The following is a 12,536-nucleotide window of genomic DNA, read 5'->3' as shown; positions in this document are numbered from 1 at the left end:
AATAATATATGCCTCACTCTTTCAGTTGATGAAGCAATTAACTTTCTCTGCTTTTTGAGAACATCATCTCCTTACACATTTGATCATTTGTAATTTTTTATTATTTGATTCTCTCTGTACCCCAGTGGTGCCCAAAGTCGGTCCTGGAGGCCCGGCATCCTGCATGTTTTAGTTCTCTCCCTGGTGGTAGTAACAACCATTTCAGCATGTCAGTGTTCTCTTTAGGCCTCTAATGAGCCATCATTTTATTCAGGTGCATTAAACCAAGGAGAGAACTAAAACATGCAGGATGCCGGCCCTCCAGGACCGACTTTGGGCACCACTGCTGTACCGTAAGCTGAAGTCCTTTCCTGTCACACATTGTGCATGAAGAACCAAACGTGTTTTAATGATTAAGGCAGTGGGGGGTTCTGGTTTAACACCAGAATGATACCATTTATTATATGACCTTAATCTGCAGCTGTTTGAATGCAGTTTTCTGCTTTATTAATCCACTGTTTAGCGCAGCCAATCAGAGCCTCTAACCTCTCTGCAGCAGGTGTAGTCATAGAAAATGTCATCAATGAGAGCGTCTGTCGCGCACCGGATCAGTAAACAGAAAGAAAATCAAATACAGCTGCAGAGAGATGCTGCAGCTTTCTGTGTGTGCAGATTTATTTATTTAGGACATTATCCTCGGCTCAGAAATGATTCATCACAAACACACATCCACAGTGGGTTTGTAGCTGCAGGAGACAAATTAGGGATGCTGTTCATGCTGTGGGTGTTAGTGTGCACCTGTATTAGTCATGTTGCAGAGACATAAATTCCTTTGGACAGTCATGTTCCCGTTGCAGAGGGAAATAAAACCCTAAAAAAAGGAACATCTTAACATTTCATAGACCTCTGGTTTAGGTTTGGAGGAGGAAAAGTTTCACTTCCCTTGAGAAGGTGTATATATGGAAGTTTTTGTTTATATCAGGTTTAAAGTTTGGTTTAAAATTAATTTGGGACAATATTTCAGGTCAGATCTAGTGAAAGTGAAGCCTATGTTTTTAATATAATTTATTAAAGTCTAAATTAAGATGTAGGTGTAATCAAGCAGTAGTTCTCTTGCTTAAATCTGTGATGTAAAAAATCTTTCTCAAAAATTTGATCCACATAAGACTCAGGGAAAGTTTTGTTAAACATTTTATTAGGTTAGATTTAGGAATGGATTTGTTTGTGTTAATTATGATCCTGGTTGTTAAATCATGGTGACTTTGAGGTTTTCTTGTTTATGAATGGATTTAAGGTTTACATTCAGCATAAGTTTGCTTCAAATTGTCACTAAAGGTGTAATTGTTGACAAAAATCACATTTCAGAACATTTTCAACACACTATTAAACATTTATATTCATGCTCTTATTTTGAAGTGATTCCATTTCCTCTCTTCATATTCATATTAAAATAAAACTCAGATAGTAGAGAACAAAATATAAATATAAATACAACATCTAAGACCATTATAGAATACGTTAAATACAATCTAAAATTTTAATTGGTTGTTGACGGTTACAGTCTTTCAAGAGCAGAGTTTGAATTGAAGTTAGCATATTAGCATTAGCTTCTGCTAAATACCGTGTTGGTGTAGTGCTTTTAGGGTTAGTGCTTTCAGTTAGCGGTTACCATGGTAATGATGTGTGTTCTGCCCCTCCCTCTTTTTCCCCAGTAATGCCCTGAATCACCATAGCAACCAATGACTCAGCAGAACATTCCTAAGAAATGTTCTGGTTTTCAGATGAGATCTAAACTGGTTGTGATAAAGAAAGTTTAGATTGTTTGCTTATGGTTGGTTTTAAGTTTTGTGTTCAGATGAAATGAAACTGAAATTACAAAAGGATTAGACTGGATGTGGACGTTGGTTCGGTTTGAGGTTAAGTTTGGCTTTATGTGAATGAGGCTCCTCAGAAAGGACAAAAGTTTAAACATGTGATGAGTCACAGATCAGCGGCGTGGGATGCTTACGAACCCCCGGGCGCTCTCTATGTTGACACATAATGCAGCTGCTGACATATGCAGGCTGTGATTCCAGTGTAGGTGTATCCATCTACTATATGTGTGCTAATGTTTGCACATGACTTTGTGTTAAGGCTTCAACAGCAGCTGCCAATAATCTCTGAAATTTGGTTGCAGCTGCATCACAAACACTCCCTCAGATTCATGTCAGGAACAAAATTAAGATGCTAAATAATATGATGAAGGTGTAAAGAAGAGGATTATTTTTCTGTCATTCTGCTCTCATTAGTTGTTTGATGAAGACGAGGGGAAAATCAAGCTGGGATGAGTCACTGTAATTATCTTCCCAGACATTAAACAGGATTTTGTTGGACGTGGCGGAGTTTGGAGATGAGAACCGCGGGTGGATATTTGCCGAGACATGAAGCGTCTGTCGTGTCACCACAGACCAGAAGGACACTGACACCGAGTCCTTTCCGTTTCCCTCGCCATGGACGAGAATAACACCTGAAACCATGGTAACCATACACAAAAGGATGTCATCTAATGAGTCAAAATGTTCAGGGGGAAGATGGAGAAACTGGACGCAAGAGATTTCTGGTTCTCTTCGACACAAAAAGCTTGTTTAAAGATTTCGGCAGATTTTCTTCAGAATTTTTATGTTTTTACTGACTTCAATCCTCACCAAAAATAACAAATCTTTACAAATGTTATAAATCTTTACACCTTAAATGTCAGCTTTATTAGTTACTGTCTATGTTTTGTTTTCTTTATTGATTTTCTCCCTGTATCTATTATTATTTAAAATTGTGGGAAAGTCAGAAATTAGCAGCAAAAGTGATTCTGTTCCATTTTTATTCTTTGTGTAAAGTTAAAGTAAATTTTCTTTCCATTATAAATCTCAAAATGCATTTATAATGGAAAACCTTTGAAATCTTTAAAGGTTTTCAACACAATAGATTTATATAATTATAAATTGAATCAAATTGTAATAGTAGCATGTTCAAAACTGCAGAAAAAATAAATTATTCTATTTAGTTAAACAAACTCATAAAAGACTCAAACAAAAGAAAATAATTTCTCCAGTAAACACCCTGATTAGGTTTCAATGCATTTTGGATAAAACATACAAAGCTTAAAATCAGCACTATTAAGAAAAAATAAAATAAAATACCAAGAGATTTAAGGGAGCTAAAATCTAAAAACTAATAAATATTTTAGGTTTTATTTCATCAGCCGTACTTAATTTGGCTTTTTGGCGACTGCTGAGAAACAGAAGGAAAAGGATTTGGATATTCTCCTATTTTGTCAAATCTTATTAATCCACTTGGGGAATCTGGAGAAATGTCAAGAAGAAGGCCTGAGGCTAAACATCAAGAACATCCAGAAAAGTCATCCATCACCAGCTGATGGTCCAAATCAAGAGACAGAGTTACTCTTACAGACTTTACTGTGCAGAAAAGAGGCTTCATGCTAACCATGGTAATGGAAAATCCAGCAGATATTTAAAATCAAGTCAGTTTATTTGTATAGCATATTTCAGCAACAAGGCAGTTCAAAGATCTTTATAACATAGAAACATAATACAGTATGAAATAATCAATACACATTACAGTTAGTCAAATGCTATCATCAGCAGATAAACATCAGATATGTTGATCAGCTTTCCAGTTACCAATAATCAAAGGCAACTTCAAATAGGTGGGTTTTTAGTGTTGACTTAAAACAACTTAGTTTTCAGGTGATAGAAGGCTGACTTTGTAACCGTCTTTATGTGACTCTAAAGGTCCAGTAGTTCATCACTACACCCAGATTTTGGGCCTGATCTCTAGTTTCCAGCTGTAATAATAACTGAAGCTGTGCTGACTCTTGGTCGTTCCTCTTTTGGTTGAACAATAATGACTTCAGTTTCTGTTCATCCAGAGAAAGTTATGGCACTTCCTGTTCACTGTTTAGACGGGTTTGGAGCCACCCTGTGACATTGTACTGTAGAGCTGAGTATCATGGTTACTAATCGTTTTACTTTTCATAACTTGAGCTAGCCGGGAGCTCTTAAATAAAAGGGACCCCAGGATCAAACCTTGAGGTACGCCATGTATGACTTCTGTTACCTATTGACTCAAAGAATCCCTGTGAGCTCGTTAGTTTTGAACCAATAGATCACTAAACCAGAGTCCAGTTTATTTAATGCGGTCACAAGAACACACGTCCCAGTTTAAGCTGAACCCACCTGTGTTTTACTGACTGGGAGGATTTGCCTGCCATTAATTCCACTCTTATTCTGAAGGGCAGTAAAATCGCATGGATTCCCTGTGAGACAGTCACATGTCTCTGTCTGTATTTCTATTCATATTGAGGTCATTCTCTGCTTTTTGTCTCGTAGCCTGCAGAGACCCATTCTTCCACTTCACTGGGTCTTTTCCTGCTCTCTCTCCCCCCATCCATCTCTGGAAAACTCTGCTGGGAGCAAAGATGGATGCTTGTCACAGTGAAGGCTGTCAGTTAATCACTGCTGTCGTTGTGAACAATATGGTGTTTTTATTTGTTTGTTTTGATCCAGTGGGGGTTTTGGTTTCTTCCTCCTGTCAAACCATCAGATCCAGTCCACTGCAGACACAATGGTGACTTTTTCTGCTTTAAGAAACTTATTTTAGCTAATTATGAGCTGAAGATCATAATTTACATGATGGAGGATTTAAACAACCCCAGTATTTTGTTATATGAAATGAAAAAAATTACTCTTTTATCTGTAAAAACTTAATTAGTGACTCAATGAAGGCAAGCTCTTAATGGAAATATTTTAACAAATCTGAACTAAAGATGCTCACATTGGTTTAAGTTTTATTTATTGGACAGATCCCAATTACTGTAAATCAAAAACATGTTTTCCAAGCTTATTCAAATTCCTTATGGTGTTCCACAGGGGTTTAGATTAGGACCACATCCATTCTTTGGGAAGTATCATCTGGAATGATGGAGAACTTGTTACGCTGATTATGTCGAATTTTATTTATCAACAAAACTTGAGTTAGCGGATCATTTTCTTCTTCTAAACTAAATAAGTTTTCTACAGAAAACGTATTAAAACCGACTTTATACATTCAGTGTTTCACAATCAAACCTTAAATCTGCTTACTAAAGATTGGAATACCTCTCTGAGGAACCAGAGCATCAACAGGATTTCTCTTCAGATTAATACAGTGAGCAGGTTTTCATGTTTATTAATTTATATGCTGAATATCTGGTTAGTAGCTCTGACAGCGAGTCTAATTATTAATTAATCTTTAGTTTGATTACTCATGCAGACTTCAGCTTTGCTTTATCTCTACAACACACTTCAAAATAGTTTTTTTTTTAAAGTATAACAAACTCTTTTGTTGTAAATATTTAACTAGTTTCTGGATTTTGACCCTCAGAAACACAGGAAATCTAATGAGTTCACTAAAAATTAACATAACCTTAATTATCACTATAATTATTTCTTTTATTATTAACAAATAGTACTTGTTCCATTGGCTGATTATTTCACTTATAACAAGACATTTTTCCAATGTTATAAGTGAAATAATCTGCCAGTGGAACATGCACTTTTTCATCAATATTAAGGATTTTTGACAAGTTCATATATTTTGCTTAAAAGTTACTTGTAAGTTAGTTTTGTCTTATCTCAAATGTTCAGCAGAAACGAGACCAAAAATACTTCGTAAGATAATTTGTTTTTGCAGTGTTTATTTAACATGACAACTTATTAAATTTTTTATATATTTACTTGAATAAACTTAGTTTCATTACTTTTAACTTGTTTTAATTAAATTGGATCACCTGTTTTCTTTTTTCAGCATAACGAAATTTGAACCTAAAATAGAAACAATGCTGTGATTCACTTCGTCTTCCATCCTTATTTTCATTTCTTCCATACCTTGCCTTTAAGAGGCGTCGTTTTTGGCAGAATGGCCCTTTACTTCCCAGCTGAGTGGAGCTGGAGGCTGAATTCCTCAGAGGCGAGTCCGGACAGGATCCAGACTTCAAATGCCGCTGTGCAGCTCTGTGTGTGTGGTCTCTGCAGATTCATTAGCGTCGCATCTTCAAACAGCATTGTGTCTTCTTGGATCTGCGTATTTTATCTCCCTGCATCATGTGTGGAAAACACACGCTGAGTTGTAACAGATACTGACATTTAATCTAATCTATACTGTATTTTATCAAAACAGCCTCAGCTGGGTGGAAAAAAACAGAGCGAGAAAACTGCTGCAAGTATTTTGTGAAATAAATATTTTAGTCACTGTTTAGTTTTAAAAGCTTAAGCTGCCTTAAAGTGCTGATATGATGATTATTATTACAAACAGCTGATATTTGCATGCAAGTTTTGTTTCTTTCCTAAAGCTTTATAATGACACATTAGTGAGAAATTTCATAAATTCTGAGATATAAATCACTGATATAATTCTGCTCATGCTTTCATAAGTGAATAAACACACAATTATGGTTATTAGCAGAGATGAGTGTGAACGTGTCTGCATAATTAGTATTTTTTTTCCATTAAGCTGCATGAAAACAGGTTTATAAAGGAATGAAAGTCACATCATCACCTCCCTAAGTTAATAGCAAAGGTCATTTTTTACTAAAAGTGATTGTTTTGTTGCCTAAAACATCTTTTGGAAAGAAAGAGGTGGTGATTTTCTTTTGCCAAAATGTCTTTTGGCAAAAATTACTGAGGGAAAAATATTTTAGGATGTAACAATATTTCTATAATGCTTTTCATAACAACATTAGCCAACAGTAACCCAGATTTAGAGTTAAACACATGTTACATATGATATTACCAATCAAATAATAAAAACTTAAAGACATACACTGGTTTACCTGGTGAAAAACACAAACTTGTTTCAGTTGCTGAAATAGGTAGGACATTGTTTGGGGGATTACAAGTTTTGCTCCAAAAATTCTCATAATTTACATGTAATTAACGGCTAAGTTACAGATGTTAAAACAGATTGAATATTTAAATACACAGAAGCCAACCATCCATCCATCCAGGGGCGGACTGGCTGTTGGCAGCACTGGGACATTTCCCAGTGGGCCGATATGGCAACTTTTACAAATATTTATAATATTAAATTTCTCATCCATGAATGTGCTGAAAAGGTATTGTTTTTTTTATGTTGTTAGATCTGTATGAGTCTATTCCATGTCTTGAATGCATAATATCAAACTTTTCCATTTGCTTTAATGTAAAGTCCACTCCTAGTCCAGACAGACAACTGTTTGTCCTAACCCTGATTAAATTTAACTCAGTCTTGGTAAGGAAATTGTTGTTGCTAAGGTGTTAAAGAGATTTATGTACCCACAAGATTCTGGGGAGCAGTTACTGTTTCCATTTGATGCTTTAAATAGGACAGAAACCTACTGCAGTGTAGACACAACAACACTGGCTCATCCCTTGAGATTAGGAGTCTTTTTTATGCTGAATGATGATAAACAGCTCAGAACAGACCCTATCGGTTTGGAGCTAGGGGAGCAACTACATACTTTCTGAGTGCTGTAAAATACATAAAATGCCACCTAGAAATAACTTTTCCTCCATTTCTGGTGCCCCTTCAAGCTCAGCACCCCTATGCCTCGCATATAACGCAGAGTCACGTTTTATGCTACTGTCTGGAGCAAAGAGTTAACTGAAACAGTGAAAAGTCAAAAGAAAACACCTGGAGAATTATTGATCATTACATTATCATAATAAAAGTAGAGCGAACTGCTTTGGCGAATAATATGTACATTTTACACAGTGTGTAAGTTTGTTTTATAGGAGTTAAAGGGCAGGTTCGTGCTTCGTCTATCTTTGCATCGATCTCCATCCTCTCTCCTTATCCTGCCACGAATGAATGATGCGCGTGCACGGCGGTGTTGGGAAACCAGTTGACAGCCCGGTAAATGGAGCGTTAATTTGGACCAGTCCGAGCTCCATCTGTGGAGATAACGGAGCAGACCGCGGAGCTGGCGGCTTCACAAACCGTCCGCCCCGCTCTCCTTCACGGTCATCACGTCACCCTCTCTCTCGTGCTCCCCCGGAGACCACAGCGGCTCGAGGGGTAGAGTTACAAGAGAGGGAGGGGGTAGAGAGACCTAGAGGAGGAGTGGGAGGAGGAGAGAGAGGGAGGTGAAGCAGCTGAAGCTACTGCTAACTAGCCATGTTGCTGTCCCTGCCGCCGCTGCTGCTGGTGTGTGACTGCTAGCGGGCCGCCCTGGACTCCCTAACCGCCCTGAGGTGCATCATGCCCGGCTGGAAGAAGAACATTCCGGCCTGTCTCCAACCGGACCAGGAAGGAGGTAAGAGCAGACCGGGACTGGACCGTGCGGGTTCACAGCCACACGGACCGGTGAGCGTGCGTCTCTTGGCGCGTGTGTGTTTGTGGTGCTGCGCGCGCGTGCGGTAATTATCAGTAGAATCTCTCGTGCAGCTTGGTATTGGCTGGGTGTGTGTTTGTTTTTTTTTTAATTAGTGAAACTTGATACCGTGAATGTGTGCGCGTGCCTCTGAGATATCTCGTGCTAATCTCACGCGCAGTGACGTCCCCGTGATTTTTTTTTTGTTATTATTTTTTTTACGCTGTATGCCATAACGTGTTAGTGATCACCGGTGACCGGTTAACGAGCTGGCGGGTTAGCACGGCTGCTAACTAGCTAGCCCGTACTGGACCACCGGTGGGTCAGCCGGAGAGACTGCCCTTGGTGTCCGTGTAACGACCACCTTCACCGGGGTGAGGGCGGCAGTCGGCAGCCTCTTCAGCGTCGGTTCGCCCGGAGGTGAAATCTGTTGATTTGAATTAAATATTGACAGAAGAAGCCGCAATGTTTAACACGCTTTAGTTTTGGAAAAGATCATCATCGGTTTTCCTTCTTTAACCGTGTCAGCATTCTTCCTGTGTGAGCTTATAAAGGCAAAAAGTTACTAATAGTAGGAATGTAAACAAAATGTTCCAAAGAGTTGTAAATGATCTGAAAGCAAAAACGGATGCAGAGAGAAGGAGATGATAAGTGAGCTTCACTCCTCAGTGGTCATAATGTTATGCCTGATTGATGTATAGCCGCAATCAAGAGTTAGGTGCACAAATTTGAATTTATGGTGGACACTTGGTAGCCGACAACAAGCGTCTGTTGCAATTCTGAATTTTGGACCAGACTTCTTGCCAGAAGTGGTGGAGTTTCATGAAGTTGGTTGGTTTCTTCTTAACCTGAGCAGTAAGCATTGCCCACAAATATTGGGAGACCCACAAGTTTCCACATTTTAACACACAGCCATCCGCATTTTAACCCACAAGTTTCCACATTTTAATCCACAAGTTTCTACATTTTAACCCTCAAGTCTCCTCATTTTAAGTGACATTTCTAAATTTTAACTCAATTTCCAAATTTTTTACTCATGTACCATATTTTCCGCACTATAAGGTGCACTATAAGTGTGCGGTGCATGCTGTGATAGTTGTCAGAACGCTGGTTTGTAATCTATTAATAAAGTTTGACTAACCTATCTACCTACCGACCGCCTAGAATCAGGTCATCTGCAGGTCATTTAGCACCATGTTCTCCAGGAACATGCTGTGCATGAATGGAGAAGGGTGAAGTCCGGCCACGCCCGGCCCAATCGGCCACGCCCCGGCCCCTGTCCTCGCTGACTGAGTCAGACTGTTTTGTTGACATTCACTTTAGTGCAGCTCCATCTAGTGGATGCATAATGTAACTCCAGCCTCTACTGTAGCGTCTATTCTATGCGCCTTATAATGCGGTGCGCCTTATATATGAAAAAAGTTTTAAAATAGGCCATTCATTGAAGGTGCGCCTTATAATCCGGTGCGCCTTATAGTGCGGAAAATACGGTATCTAAATTTTAATCCACAAGTTTCTAAATTTTATCCCACCTTTACAAATTTGTACCCATCTTTTTAAAATATAACCCACATTTCCAAATTCAACCCCCATTTTCTGAATTTTCACCTACACGTTTTTAAATTTTAACCCACGTATCATATAAAACGTAACGTGAAAAATCTTTAATATGAAAGCTGTTGTTTTATTTCAGTTTTTGACTGAGCTAGCTAAGTAATGTTTTCTTAAAAACATAAATTTTACTAAAATGTTCACTTTTAGTAAACATTTTACTAAAATGTTTAGTAAAATGTTACTACTACTAATGTTACATTACTTACTAAAAGTAAGTAATATTTTCTTACTTTTAGAAAAAAAAATTCTGCTATTGAAGTAAAGTCCATCTGAGTACGCCCACTTTATGATTCATTAATGCTCGTTAAATATGTTCAGATGAAGCAGAAAACAAGTCGTCAATCATCCTGATGGATGTCGCGTTGTGGTCAAACCAAAAACACGGATGTAATTTATTCCACTTGTCAGATTCAGCAAACTATTTTTAATGAGGTCTGAACCCCACAGACTGGTCATCACAGCTGCTGAAGAAAATGTGGTTTTAAATTGTATTGAGTTCATCTCAACACCATAAAACTCAACAAAGATAATTAATAATGAACGTCTTGATTGTGCATTAAGTGGCAGGAAAAGCAGTTTATTTTCAGAGTGTCTGAGGAGAGAGTCTCGGGTATGGATTATGACTTTCGTCAGAGTGAGAAATGTCAGGAAGGGAGCCAACCTTGAGTCATTCAGAACCAAACATGACAGATTCAATGTTTTATTTTATCTGACCGCCAATAAAAGATTAATTTGCTTTGCTTCTTTTTATCGATCGGTTGATTAAAGCTGCAGAGTTTACGACAGAAGATTGGATTACAGTTGCAAGGCTGAGAGATGTTATCTACAGACTGAAAGAAAACGGAGCGCAGGAAGTGTGAGAAGAATGTGAAGCTGTGGTGCAGTGAAGGCCGTCGTTTTTACACACTGCAGATGCATTTTGGGGTTTAATACCTGGAGTTTTCTTGCAGTAATGAGCCTGGAACTGCCAGAGATAAATCAGTTTTATTGATTAACTGAATTTGTGGTTTGTGAAGAATTCATTTTTTGGAAAAACTGGAATTTTTTTCACCAAACTTCAATGGAAACTATGGCACACCCATGACGGCCATCTTGTTTCACAACCGTGTTTCATAGCTTTTATTTATTTGAATTCAGTTCTTTTACATAATATGATAATATTTTACATTTTATAATATTTTACATAATATTATGAGAATAGAGTAATAATACCTCAAAAATGTAGTTGTACAACAATATAGTGGAAATATTGTGATAATAAAGTGTTATTATTACTAAAATAAAGTCGTAATCTTACAAAAATACAGTTGTACGAGAATAAAGTAAAATTAACCAATCCCGCTGAACCAATCCTGATTCAGTAGAATTGTTTCTCCTTTAGCCTTCTGACTACCAGTAGTTCATTTTTGTCCTCTGTAGAGGACATTTCTAAACTTGAATATCTCCCACCCCCTGAATTCTACTGAATTAATTCCTTTTGGTATCTGGAGAGGACATTTAGGGCTTTTCAATGATACCACATGTGAAGGGGTGGGACTTTTGTTCGTATCTTTTTCTAATTCATAAAAATTGCGTTCATCAGTAATAACACATTTTATGGGAAGAGACAAAGTAAGTGCATAAAACCTTGTATTACCTTACAAAGAATGTGGGATTTAAAAAAAAATGGTGATTGGACAATATTTTTTTCCTGGTAGTCAGGAGGTTAGGAAAGCTTTGATTTTTAAATGGTAAAATAGGGAAATTCCCAAAATAAAAGCAAAATCACATAAATCCCGTTTAAGTTAATCATTTATTAAACAGAAAATGCCAATTTGTTCGTTTTTTTACCAGATGAAGATGATAATTTCTCTCCTCTTCTATCAGATCCAGACTTTTCACATAAAAGTTTCAGCCTAATTAGCTCCAGAAATAGTTAGCAGATGATCCATCATGGGGTCGAGCGCTGGCCCGGCCCAGTTTGAGCCTCCAGACGGAGATACAGCTCAGATTTACTGTCGCGTTGTTAAACCTGTGTGTGGAGATCCTGCGGAGGTGATGATGCACTCTGGATGTGTTTACCTTCCAGCCACTTCACTCCCCAACAGCCAGAGACACAAAAACAAAGGCTGGAACCTCCAGCCACGAGCAGGAGAGTAAAAATAGAGAATGGGTAAATAATTGATCAGGAAACCAAAAGAGAGCCGGTGAAGTGCTGCGCTACGGAGCCGGAGCATGTAGGAAATCAGAGTCATCTGTACAGCCTGATGTTAGCCTGGTGTTACGCTAATGTCACCCTGATGTCAGCCTTATGTTAGTCTGATGTCAGCGTTATGTTAGCCTGGTGTTAGCCTGATGTTAACATTATGTCAGCCTGATGTTACGCTAATGTCAGCCTTATGTTAGTCTGATGTCAGCGTTATGTTAGCCTGGTGTTAGCCTGATGTTAACATTATGTCAGCCTGATGTTACGCTAATGTCAGCCTTATGTCAGCCTGCTGTTAGCCAGATGTCAGCATTATGTTAGCTTGGTGTTAGCCTGATGTCAGCTTTATGTTAGCTTGGTGTTAGCCTGATGTTAGCG

The 12,536-nt window shown here is 38.1% G+C and overlaps 1 protein-coding gene across 1 annotated transcript in view; it reads left to right on the top strand.

Annotated features, from left to right (window-relative positions):
- Nucleotides 1-7,910: 7,910 nt before the first annotated feature.
- grip1 (glutamate receptor interacting protein 1) overlaps nucleotides 7,911-12,536 on the top strand; it is a 57,202-nt gene continuing 52,576 nt past the window's right edge. Inside the window, exon 1 of the mRNA XM_016662586.1 lies at nucleotides 7,911-8,302. Coding sequence (XP_016518072.1) covers nucleotides 8,248-8,302 — 55 coding nt within the window. The 5' untranslated portion in view covers nucleotides 7,911-8,247. The remainder of the gene's footprint in view (nucleotides 8,303-12,536) is intronic.

Source organism: Poecilia formosa, unplaced genomic scaffold (genome assembly GCF_000485575.1).
Source record: "Poecilia formosa unplaced genomic scaffold, Poecilia_formosa-5.1.2 Scaffold379, whole genome shotgun sequence".
Taxonomy (NCBI): domain Eukaryota; kingdom Metazoa; phylum Chordata; class Actinopteri; order Cyprinodontiformes; family Poeciliidae; genus Poecilia; species Poecilia formosa.
This window is presented reverse-complemented; position numbering and strand designations above follow the sequence as displayed.